Source organism: Oryza sativa, chromosome 1 (genome assembly GCF_034140825.1).
Source record: "Oryza sativa Japonica Group chromosome 1, ASM3414082v1".
Lineage (NCBI taxonomy): Eukaryota > Viridiplantae > Streptophyta > Magnoliopsida > Poales > Poaceae > Oryza > Oryza sativa.
The window spans coordinates 3,625,244-3,638,293 of record NC_089035.1 but is presented as its reverse complement, the minus strand read 5'-3'; the positions used below and the strand labels follow the sequence as shown (position 1 = coordinate 3,638,293).

General features: G+C 48.8%; 1 protein-coding gene and 1 long non-coding RNA gene across 2 annotated transcripts; both read right to left on the bottom strand.

The window, feature by feature from the left end:
• Positions 1–327: 327 nt before the first annotated feature.
• On the bottom strand, positions 328–899 carry LOC136353883 (uncharacterized). The gene is made up of 2 exons (XR_010737389.1): positions 758–899; positions 328–662 (listed from the first exon to the last, which is right to left on the bottom strand). It is a non-coding gene; the product is annotated as an uncharacterized lncRNA (long non-coding RNA).
• Positions 900–4,164: 3,265 nt separating this feature from the next.
• On the bottom strand, positions 4,165–8,308 carry LOC4327633 (leucine-rich repeat receptor-like serine/threonine-protein kinase RGI4). Its single transcript, XM_015792253.3, has 2 exons — positions 5,114–8,308; positions 4,165–4,993 (listed from the first exon to the last, which is right to left on the bottom strand). Exons 1-2 carry the CDS (start codon positions 7,992–7,994, stop codon positions 4,521–4,523), a joined length of 3,354 nt encoding a protein of 1,117 aa, XP_015647739.1. The 5' UTR covers positions 7,995–8,308; the 3' UTR covers positions 4,165–4,520.
• Positions 8,309–13,050: the final 4,742 nt, after the last annotated feature.

Below are 13,050 nucleotides of genomic sequence, written 5' to 3'. Positions count from 1 at the left end.
ACACTTGTTATATGATGATCATTTTGAGAAAACCTCGAAAACCTTAAAGAATGATCAAAATGGAATACATGGAGTACTCCCTCTCTCCAAAAAAAAAGGCAAACCCTGGGTTTCCGTCAACCTGGGCGTTCGGTTTAAACCGACAATTCGGTTCGGTTTATTCGGTTGCTATAAAATTCGGTTTACAGGCTTCACCACCCGATCGGTTCTCCAAAAAACTGAAAACCGCAAAATTCGGTTTCGATTTTTTAATTTTGGTTTTCGGTTTTAGCCGAATTAACCAAAAGTTACTACCACCAGCCACAACAATACAGAATTACATAAAAATGAACACAAGCAACAGCATATATGATATTATAGATATATCAAATCCTTAAGCAAGCAATAACCAGCAGCACAGCTGCATAGAATTACACAAAGTAGTCACACAGTACACAAATCAACATGTCTCAAGAGTACAGTTACATAGATTCAAGAGTTCTTCATTATTCAAATAGAGAAATATAAAGTCCCAGGTAGCACCGTAGCAGGCACCCAACAGGCAACAACAGCATTGCATACACCAAACCAAGTGTCCAAGACTCCAAATGATCACTGATCAGGACTGAATTACTGAGTTGCAGCTGGAGTATCTTCCTTGGAAATAGATAGGTCACCAAGTTCTAAAATAATAGATGATCTTAGTTAGAACAGTCAATAGTGTATGAATCATGAAGCACATTAGAATTTGGAAGGAAATAAAAATTTTCTATGTTACCTTCCTCAAGCAAAGCCATTTGTTCGCTGTCCTCTTCAACACTAACATAGTTTCCTCCACGAAGCCAATCATTAGCACAAACAAGACGCTCAACCATTCTTGGGGTTAGTGAGGTCCTAAAGTCATCTAGAGTTCGCCCACCAGCACTGAAGGCTGATTCAGAGGCAACTGAGGTGATAGGAATTGCCAAAAGATCACGGGCCAAATGAGATAATATTGGGAATCTTGTTGAATTGGCCTTCCACCACTTTAGAATGTCAAATTTTGGTGTGTCCGGCTCATTATCTTCTGATAGATACTTGTCTACCTCAGATTTGATAGTTCCACTTCCACCCTCACTGTTAAGTTGCTGAGTAATTACTGACATCCACCTACAACTCACTCTTTTGCTGGTTTCAGCTGTAGATTCAGATTCAGTAGGTTGCGGTGCCTTATCTTTTGGGGTATACATTTCCTTGTACTCTTCAAACAAAGCACGAAAATAGGTATTCACTGTTTCCCATACTTTTTCTCCTACTGTATCCCCAAACATCACCTTAATTCCCATTCTAATGCAATTTGATAGTTTGTATCTAGGATCAATAGCAACACAGAAGAAGACAGTGAAGTTGAGTAGTTGATCCCCCTTATCTTTCTCTCCTCTCTTCTCTCTGTCCCCCTGCCTCTCACCATACTTCTCTCCCCAATACTTGTAGTACTTCATTAGCATTCTTGTACCCATTTCCTTGCTCAACTTGTCTTCACTATGAGACCATTCTCTCAACAGAAGTAATACATCAGCAATCTCATGGAAATAAGTGTGAGATGTTGTACGACTTTGTACAGAAACACGGAGAGTGAGGTCATAAAAGTGTTCAAGAAAATCAGCCATCTTCCTAGCCTTCTCCCAATCTGCTCTTGTTGGTACCCCTGGACCATTCTCTCCTTCTAATTCTAATTTGTAGTATGGGTCTTCATCACTATATCTTTCAAATGCTTTTTGGTACTTCTCTGCAGCATTTAACATAAGATAGGTTGAGTTCCATCTAGTGCAAATATCTAAGTTTAGAAATGCTTTGCTCTGTACCTTGGCTAACTCAGCACATTTCTTAAATTTTACCAACCTAGATGTTCCACATCTGATAAACTTAACAGCAGCACGGACACGTTGAATTGATGTACCAATTTCCTTCAAGCCATCACCTACTATTAGGTTGATAATATGAGCAGCACAGCGCATATGAATGTACTCTCCTTCAGCAACACAACCTTTTGACTCATTCAAGACCCTTCTCATATACTTAATTGCATTATTGTTTGCACTAGCATTGTCTACTGTTATTGTAAAAACCTTGTCAATGCCCCACTCAGCCAAGCAGTTCTCTAATGATTTTCCAATGTCCTCCCCTCTATGTCCCTTAACCAAAAAAAACCAATAATTTTCTTCTGTAGGTTCCACTCATTGTCAATGAAATGGGCTGTAACACACATGAAGTTTTGGCTGTTCTTAGCAGTCCATGTATCAGTAGTGAGGCAAACTCTTACACAATTGTCCTTAAAAAATTTCTTAAGCTTTTCTTTCTCATCTTCATATACTTTAACACAAGCTCTAGTGATTGTTCTTCTAGATGGCAGAACAAATCATGGACATGCTAAAGTCATAAATTTCCTAAGACCAGAACGCTCAGATAGGACAAATGGTTGTTCATCTTCAATTATCATCTCAGCAAAACACCTTCTAAGTTTATCTGGATCAAATTTCCAAGTGGTCACAGTACCAAGAGTACTATTGCCATCACATGGTGTCAGTTGCAAAGTTCCTTGATTATCAACTACTGGTTTGTTAGGATTCTTTTTGCAAATCTTCAGATGAGCTTTCAAGGATGACGTACCATTTGTTCTTGAGCCGCAATGAAATAACTTGGTACATCACTTGCACTTGGCCCTCTCGTCCCCATTAGCAAGTTTGACCTTGCTGAAACTTTCCCATACATCAGATCTTAGAGCCATTGGTTTTCTTTTTCTGGATTCTTCATCAACTTTCTCTCCATCCTTGGACTGCTGCTGCTCCTCCTTGTCCTTGCTTGCATCTACCACTCCAGTAGTTGACACTCCGGTTTCAGTGTCTTGAGATTGAGTGTGATTAATCTCACAAGCAACAGTTTCATCTGTGTCCCCCATCTAGATCAAATGTTTCAAATCACTAAATCAGAACTTACCAACATAGAACAGCAATACAACACTCATTCACTCAACATGGACTCAACTAGAACAAACGAACAAGAAGTGAAGAACTTACATAGGAGGACTGCTCGGTCCGCGCCGCCGTTGTCTTGGTCGGAGAACTCCACGAGGGTGTTGCCGGCCCGCCGCCAGCAGCCCGTTTGCCGGCCGCCGAGTTAGGGTTTGGGTCTTTGGGCGCAGGGGGCGGTGTGCTCGCGGGCGGCTCGCCGGGGCCTACAGCTGCTGCTCAGGGGAGGGGAGTGTGGCGCTGCGGCCGTGCGGCGTGCCGCCTCGAGCCCGCGATGGCGAGGTAGGGCAGCGGCAGCGCTGCGGCGGCACCCTGCGCGGCTGGCGGCCGGGCTAGCGGCTGCGCCGAGTGACGAGTCGGGGGCGTGACGACTGACGAGTCAGGGGCGTGGCGTAGGGTTGGCCTTGCCCTTGATGGCCTGATGGGCTGCGAACTGGTGGGCCGTGGGCTGCGCCGCCGCGGGATATGTCGGTTTAATTGGTTGTTCGGTTCGGTTTCTCTATAAAACCGCCGCCGCGGGATATGTCGGTTTAATCGGTTGTTCGGTTCGGTTTCTCTATAAAACCGAAGCCGAAGCCGTACACCGAATAGCACAAAAACAGAAACCGAACTGACAACCGAAAACCGAAAAAACCAACAATTCAGTTCGGTTCGGTGCGGTTCGGTTCGGTTTGCGGTTTGCGGCTAAAAAATGCCCAGGCTGAGGTTTCCGTGTCCAACTTTGACTGTCCGTCTTATATGAAATTTTTTTATAATTCGTATTTTCATTGTTGTTATATGATAAAACATGATTAATATTTTATGTGTGACTTATCTTTTTAATTTTTTTCATAATTTTTTAAATAAGACGGACGGTCAAACGTTGGACACGGAAACCAGGGTTTGTCTTTTTTTGGGACGGAGGGAGTATATTTTAACAATACATGATTTATGTATATTACTATGTAGTACTACTCAGGGTAAATCTAAAAACATATAGTAAATCGTATGATGTAAAACTAGAATTCTAAAAGCTGATAGTCAAACTTAGGTCTGTTTTTCTGCAGGGCTAGGTGCAGGCAACTAGTACAAATCATCACCTAGCTCGACAGAGCAGTACAGTGTACAGTAGTGCTAGCTCGAGCCACACGCCAGGCACAGCCAAAACTAACGCGACGCGACAATGGAGAAAGTCCCGGAACACAATCATTTGATCATAGATTACCAAGATATTAATTACCCTGGGTTAATATACATAAATACAACAGAATACCAGATGCATTGCACCAGCTACTGCTATGTATGGTACAGTACACGAGGAGGAATTATTGCTGCTTAATTTGTTTCATGCAAGGTGGCGTCTTCCTCATATTCTTCTTCCCCACCTTTGCCTCCTCCGATCCACTCCACCGACCCCAGCTTGTCCACGCCGGCTTGTCGCCGGCGGCGAGCGCCGCCCGGCCGAGGTGAGCTCAACGACGACACAGTCACCATCACATTGCCACAGACATCACAGTGCTTTGTTTGGCTGATCCCTTCTGGATTAGACTTACACTACACACTCCCGGTTGTTGAGTAGGCCAGTGAGCTGGTGTGGGAATGGGCCTGGGCTTGGGCCATCGGCTTAGTTGGTGAGCCGGGCTGTCTTGGATCGGCCCACTTTATGGCCGACCCAGACCCGGCCTTTTGGGCCTCGGCGCTGTCATCGTGTCGAAGGCCACGTAACAATGCTGCCACATCCTTCATGGTCGGCCGGTCCTCGGGGCGGGTGCTAGCACATAGTAGGGCGATTCCGAGAGCTTGTAACATCTCTTGGACTTGGGTATCCGATCGGCCCTGTAGCCGCGAGTCGATCACCTCCGCGGGATCACGTTTCCGGTGGAGGTGCTCGCGTACCCATTGCACCACAGTTTGGCCCTCGCCGAAAGCTGCTTCTATCGGTCGGCGGCCGGTGATTATCTCTAGTAGCACGACTCCGAAGCTGTACACGTCGCTCTTGGTCGTGATCTTGGTCATACACCCGTACTCTGCACACAGATCAGAGGATTCAATCACAGCCGTTAGTGTAGCTCGAGATGGAATCGGACGGTGCTCCTTGTAACCAACTTAACCGCTACTGATCGGAAGTAAGGTAAGGTCGAACGTACCAGGAGCGATGTATCCGTACGATCCGGCGAACGGCGGCGGCGACGAGTTGGCGCCGTCGTCGGCGACTCTGGCGAGGCCGAAGTCAGCGAGGCACGCCTCGTAGCGCTCACCGAGGAGGATGTTGTCGGACTTGACGTCGCGGTGGAGGATCGCCGGCACAGAGTCGTGGTGGAGGTAGGCGAGGCCCTCGGCCACGCCGACGGCGATCGAGAGCCGCACCTCCCACTCCACCACGGCGGCGCCAATGGCGGCGCCGCCGCCGTGGAGGAGGCCGCCGAGGGTGCCGTTTGGGAGGTAGTCGTAGAAGAGGAGGCGTGTCCGGCGGTTGGCCGCCCAGCCGAGGAGGCGCACGATGTTGCGGTGGCGCACGCGCGGCAGCACGCCGACCTCGCAGGCGAACGCGTCGACGGACGCCTCGTCAGAGGACCGGAACTTCTTGACGGCGATGGCGACGCCGGTGGACGGGATGCTCGCGCGGTACACCGCCCCGGACCAGCCCTGACCGATGACGTTCGCCGGCGTGAGGCTGCGCGCCACGTCGCCCACGCTGATCTCCAGCTTCTGGTAGAGCGTGACGTCCCACGGCGGCAGCATGTCGGCGTCCTTGCCGTCGCCGTCGGCGGGGCTCGTCGACCCGCGGCCGAACAGCGGCTGCCGGCGCCGGCCGAAGAGGACGAACGCCGCGGCGGCGAGGAGGGCGACGAGCGCGGAGAGGAGCACGGCGGTCGCGACGCGGGCGGCGCGCCGCGCCGCGCGCTCCCGGTCGCTGGCGTCGCCGGGGCACCGCGAGAGGCACAGCCCCGGGTTGCCCTCCACGTCGCTCGCCGGCAGCCTCGCGAAGAACGCCGTCTCCGGCGCGCGGCCGGTGAAGTTGTTGTACGAGATGTTGAGCGCGACGAGGTTCTGGAGCGCGGACAGCGGCTGGAGGTCGCCGGTGAGCTGGTTGTGCGACACGTCGAGCACGCCGAGCCGCGCCAGCCCGGCGAACCCCTTGGGTATCGCGCCGGACAAGCCGTTGCAGCTGAGGTTGAGAGCGATCTCCAGCCCGGGAATCTTGCCGATGCTCGCCGGAATCGCGCCGGTGAGCGAGTTGCCGCTGAGGTCAAGCAGCTGGAGCCGCGAGCACGACCCAATCTCCGGCGGTATCTGGCCGGAGAGCCGGTTCCCGCCGAGAACAAGCTTGGTGAGTGACCCGAGCATCCCGATGTTCGCCGGGATCGCGCCGCCGATGGCGTTGTACGAGAGGTCAAGATACTGCAGCGACGGCGTGCCCTGGAAAAGTCCCGGCGGCAGCACGCCGGCGATGGCATTGCCGTGGAGGTCGACGAACGTGAGGTTCCGGCAGCCGGCGATCTCCGGCGGGATGGCGCCGGAGAGCCTGTTGGTGCTGAGGTCGAGGAAGCTGAGGCTGCCAAGCTTACCGACCTCGGGAGGTATGTCGCCGGCGAGGTGGTTGCCGCTCGCCCTGAACCGGACCAGCGACGTGCAGTTGCCGATCTCCGGCGGTATCTCGCCGGAGAGGGTGTTGTCGATGAGCAGCAGCTTGGACAGCCGCGGCAGCCGGAAGAGGGAGCGGGGGATGGGCCCGGTGAGCGCGTTCTGCGACAGGTCGAGCGACTCGAGGCCGGCGCAGCCGCCGATCTCCGGCGGGATGGTGCCGGTGAGCTGGTTGGCCCAGAGGTAGAGCATGCGGAGCGCCGTGAGCTTGCCGAGCTCGGCCGGTATGGCGCCGGAGATCTGGTTGTTGTCGAGCTCGAGGTCGGTGAGGTTGGTGCACCGCGACAGCTCGGCCGGGATGGGGCCGGACACCTTGTTGACGCTGAGCTGGAGCTCCTGCAGCGACGAGAGGTTGCCGAGCGACGCCGGGATGTGGCCGGTGAGGCCGTTCATGGACAGGTCGACGACGGCGAGGCCCGTGCACGCGCCGAGCTCCGGCGGGATGACGCCGACGAGGTTGTTCTGCCACAGGAGGAGGTTCTTGAGGTTGGCGAGGCCGCCGAGCTGCGCCGGGATGGAGCCGGACAGCGCGTTCTCGTACAGGTAGATGTTCTCCAGGCTGGTGCACCGGCCGAGCTCCGGCGGGATTGGGCCGGAGAGCAGCGCCGTGTAGATGGCGAGCGTGTTGAGGTTCTTGAGCTGGCCGAGGGTCGCCGGGAGCGGGCCGGAGATGCTGGTCTCGGCGAGGCCGAGCATGGTGAGCTTGGAGCAGTTGCCGATCTCCGGCGGGAGCGCGCCCTGGAGGTTCTTGTTGCCGCCGCCGCGGAGCACCTCGAGGCTGGCCATCTGCCCGATGGACGCCGGGATGGCGCCGTCGAGCTGGTTGTCGAAGATGATGAGCTCGCGGAGCGCCGTGAGGTTGCCAATGGCGTCCGGGATGGCGCCCTCCAGGTGGTTCGAGTTCACGTACAGGCTCTCCAGCTTGCTCCCCGGCCGGCACAGGCTCGCCGGGATCGAGCCGGTGAGCGCATTGTTGCTGAGGTCGAGGTGGGTCAGCGCCGGCAGGTCGCCGAGCTGCGCCGGGATCGGGCCGGACAGGTTGGCGCCGGCGAGCACCAGCCGCTCCAGCGTGGTGCCCATGGCGGCGGACAGGTTGTCCGGCACGCCGCCGAGCAGGTCAACTTGCTGGAGGCTCAGCTCGGTGACTCGCCCATTGGCATTGCACCTCACGCCCGTCCACCGGCACGGCGACGCGTCGGCGGGGTTCCAGTCAGGCAAGGCCGTGTCGCCGCCGCGCAGCGTGCGCTTCCACGCGAGCAGCGCCGCGCCCTGGGCGTCGGCGGCGAGGGCGCCGCCGACCATGCACGCCGCCACGACGGCGACCACGCAGCACAGCAACGCCGCCGCGTCCGGCCGCCTCCTCCTGCTCAGACCAGGAGGCATCTCTCTCTACTCTACGAACCAATCAAGTCACTGAAACCACACACACTTGACAGTTTTGACACTGTACTGTCTGAAAGTACACTGCTGCAACAAAACTGAAAGCTGAGCTCAGCTGAGCTGAGCTGATGGATGCTGTAGAATTGTAGAATCAGCTTGAAATGTTGGCGTGTCACATGCAGATAATCTCGGTTCTTGCTTGTGTTGGAAGGCTAAGTGAGAGACAAGATAGTAGTTTGCTTGCAACTCTGCAAGACTAGTAGGTGGATTGGTGGTGAGGTGAGAGGTTTTAGTAGAGAGAGATAGGGGAGAGACATACCATGGCCAAGGAGGAGGTGCAATTCTTATGTCTCCATGGAAAGAGATACTAGCAAACAATCAAAAAGAAAATGGCAGATTAGGTGGCAGTAAGCAGGAACTGGAGTTGTGCTTGATTAGATTAATGGAGAGGTTTAAGCAGCTGACAATGTTAAAAGAGAGGAGAGGTGTGTCATGTGTGTCTGCAGAATCTCCGGATCCAAGGCCACCGGTTGGGTCAGGACACACCGCACCCCTGTCCCCTCCTCTTGTACTTGTTTATTGCAATCCAATGCATGCTGATGATATGATGCATTCAGTTCCAGTGCAGTGCTCATCATGTTATCTATGGCTGATCATGGCAGTAATGGAGGGCTTGATTTGGGTTTAAAATTTTGAAGGGAGGAGAGAGAGATAGGGTTACTCATCACCAACGACTAAGGGTGTGTTTGAGGAGAAAAGGATTGAGTAGATTGGGAAGATACGTAAAACGAAGTGAGTCATTAGCTCATGATTAATTGATTATTAACTATTTTAAATTTTAAAAATGGATTAATGTGATTTTTTAAAAGAACTTTCCTATAGAAAATTTTTACAAAAAACGCACCATTTAGTAGTTTGGGAAGCGTGCACGTGGAAAACGACGTGCTTTCTTCCTCAAACTCACTGGAACGAACGCTGCCTAAGTGCTTTTGCTTTGGCAAAACTGGAGTTGACAGAGAGGGGAGAGGTGGTGCCGTGATGGTGTTTTTTTAACTGCTGCAACAGCTTTGGTCCTCAGGGAAAGATGGTGGTGCATCAAGGCCACAGGCAGCTGTTCCGTTGCATCAGGAGGTCAGGTAACTTCATGGAAAGCCTGTGACATGGATGATAAGATAAAATAAGGTAAGTAAGAGCTGCAGATTAATTACTCTGATTTGATGCATTTCACTAGCTGCAACCCACCATGCAGTAATAGGTTTAATTTTCTGAACACAAAATGAATTTAGAATTGACAGGTGCCAAATTTCAATTGCAGTTGATAAAGCGGTTCTGTGTGAAAGAAGCCAAGAACTTCCATTAAAAAAAAAGAAGCCAATAATATCTTGGAAATGTAACAATTAATCTAGAACAGGATTAGCAGACAGCAAGATATTGCTTGAGGCCTTTGTCATAGTGTAAAAGAGTTGGTAAGGACTGGTGTTAGTGATCATGGGCATTGCAGGGTGAAAAAAACCAACTGAAGCAAGAATCTCATAGAGTTGAAATGAAAGGTGAAAAGGGAGACAACACAGCTGGCCCTCTTGGTGGGTTAAGTGGTAACACACACATGACACGCAAGAACAGTTCATTCCATGCAGTAACAATCGTATTGTATTGCATATAGTACAGTTCTTTCTTACAGTGGCTGTCAGCGATGCAGGGTTAAACAAAAGGATTAGATCTACAGACCTAAATGGAGGGCAGCACATGTTCTAGGTTAGATGAGATCTACTGCTACATAGCTCATCCTTTTCATTGCCAAGTAGCAGTAATAAACTAGTTTATTACCCTGCCTTTCTTGTACTTTGTGTTAATTGCGAGGAAGCCGCCATTAGCAGCAGTTAAAAATTACTCGCTATGTACTGAAAATTTTGCAGGCTCACAGATCTAGATCTACCCCCCACTCCAAATTCCCATTGGTAAATGAGCAGTCCTAATTAACCAGGACACAGCACCTCTAATCCCGTAGAAGATAATTCCAATGAGTAGAACTTACAGAGTATTTACATTGGAATTAGGGCTTCCATTTGGGGCAGGCAGGCATTGTAAGTTGTATTACCCCCATAAAAAACAGCACACTTTTCTGTTCCTCGGTTAAGAAAACCGGGTTACTACACACTTACTATGCAGATAATGAGATAGATTAAGGGGCAAATTTCAGATAACTTTACTGGTAAAGCGGTAAAAACGCCTGCAGGTTGATTCAGCTAAGCTGGAGCAGAAAAATATACTGTTGGCAAGCTTAGTTCACAAGTATGTTGGTAGAGCAAATGTGGAGTAATGATACATCAGCATGCAAGGAAGCACAAAGCTGGTAACTGTTATGAAAAGCTGGTCAGTTTTTTACATATGGATGATGAAAGGAATGGAGAAAGAAAGAGAGATCCTCGCAAGCCATAATTACCTGCCTAGCTATATGCTGTGACAAGCTGATAGCATATGCATTAAGGGACTATAATAAAACATTTACCCATGCACAGTAGTCCCGAAAATTTTCACCACACTATACTCTAGAGAGTAGATCTACCAGACTACCAGATTCTTAAATTAATTATCCAGTTAAGTCTAGTTCTACTTTGTTTGTACTAGCATGCATATAGTACATGAAATTATTTTGACCAAATGCTGAGATTTGAAGTTTGGCATGCAACTGGCAATGGTAAATTAAGAATGATTGAAATCAAGTCGATCGGTAGGACCTAGTTAATATAATGGCATTGCTGAGACGAATCGCAATATATTTCTTCTCATCTTTTAAATAAAAGAAAAGATGAACAAGTTAAAGTGATCAATGGATCACGTGAGACAGTGGACTCTTGGGTTGCTTGGCGCGTGAGCGTATCTCCTTAATAATTTTCCATTCCATGATGGCTAATCCATTTGTTTGTACAAACTTGTGGATTTAGTATAAATGATGTGATATTAGCTGGAATCTTTTGCAGTATAAGCGCATCTTTGAAGCAGAAATACCTGAAGATATGGATTGACAGGTACTTCGATCTTAAAAGGCTGTACATAAAGCCCCTACATAATCTGAAATGAGAAAAAGCGGCATGCATGAAATGGATGATGCAGAAAGAAGATAAACCCTGGCATCAATTGATTCCATTCTCCAGAGGAATGGAAGTATCAGCAAAATTAGTATTTATTTTATAATAGTAGCCCTACTATAAGCATGGAGAAATAACTTAAACTATTGAACAGAATCAAGCATGATTCCAGCTAGGTTACATTATTAACATAAAAATAGCAAGTCAACAATTTTTCAATGAGTCCATCCATACACACTACAAATATTTCAAATAAGATTATGAAAATGAGGAAAGTAATTGTGTATGTTGTGTACTATCAATAAGCGAAGGAAAAAACTTGCAAGCAACAATTATAGGAGCAAAGATTGCTTTATTAAATTGGTGTCGGTAAGAGATCGAAGGCGTGTATGAAAAAGATCGGTGCCAAGAAGAGAATCTAGGCATGAGGGGGTGAGGGAGGGAGGGGGCACATGGATGGGCTGAAGACAAGAAGAATACAAGTCACAAGGACAGGGATAGGCAGTAGGCATCATGTGAGTAAGATGTGCGAGTATAACACTACAGCATTAGCGAGTGGTGACTACTTCTACTAGGTGTCCATTTGTTTAACCCCATGCAATTAAGAGCATGCATTAGCCACACAAACAAGCATCATCAGTGTACTCCAAACTAGTGAAATACGGAGTAATGAACAAGGAACAATCAAGAGGAGTCATGGACCATTACTGCTGCTAGTGCTACTGATGTGCAGTTTTATCTGCATGGTGGTGTGGTGTGCTCCTACTACTGTCTCCTGATGTGCAATTTCATCTACTACTTGTTGCTGTGGCCAAGGCAGACCACAAAACCATGCTGCACAATATGAAAAGAAGAGAAGGCAGCAACCTCACTTGAGCTTCACACAACAAAGGCCAATGGCTTGGATCTAAGATAGGGTTTGATTGGGTGTTGGTAGTGCCCTCGGCTCGACCATGAGCTTAGGGATGAAAACGGAGCGGATACGGACGGATAATGCTCATACCATATTCGTTTTTATATTTTTTACCGGATACGAAAACGAATACGGATAGCTCGAATACGGAAACAAATACGGATTATCTCGAATACGAATAAGAATCGAATATGATCGGACACGAATACGGAAACAAATTTTTCTCGGAACACGAAAACCAACTCAACTTCTAATAGAAATAAATATCAACATATATAATTAGCTTATTTTATATAAAATGAGGTATAATTTATAAATATTTTTTAAAATTTAAATAATATTAATAGTATGGACTAGTGTTAAGAGATAAACTACTATTAAAATGTATAAAGGTATATTGAAGGTTATAGAGTTAGAAAGAAATGGGGTATGTCTCATGGGTCCTGCGGATATCCGAATAGCACTGTTCACCGGATATCCGAATTATTATCCGTATCCGACGGAAACCCTGATACCATATTCGTATTCGTATCCGGGAGAAAATATCCGTATTCATATCCGTATCCGAAATATCCGAGAATTATCCGATCTGAAAGGTATCCGTATCCGTCTTTGTCCGGAGCGGACGGAAACTTTCCGCTCCGTTTTCATCCCTATATGAGCTTAAGTTTGCTGCTTGCCAATTAATTCCGTTGGATCGGGACTTGCGCCCTCTCGACCGGACCAAATTAGGTCGTCTTTTTTTGCGAGGACACGAACAAGCAGCACCTGTCGTCTCACGGCTGGGATTGTTCATAAGAATCGTGATGCACCTTTTTCCTGCCCAAACAGTGCCAATGATTTGACACGTCTAAATGTGAAGTTCCCAATGGAAGCAACAGGCTCTCTATCTCGCTATCTGGGTCGTGTTGCAGTGTTCGTCAGGTTCCATGCAGGCTTGGTGCTATCGAGGGAGCTAACCGTAATGGTTGGTGCTGGTTATCAGTTAAAAGTCTAATTATGCAGTTAAAGGTTGAAGGCATCTAACCAATTGGTACTGGTTAGTAGTAGTTGTTAC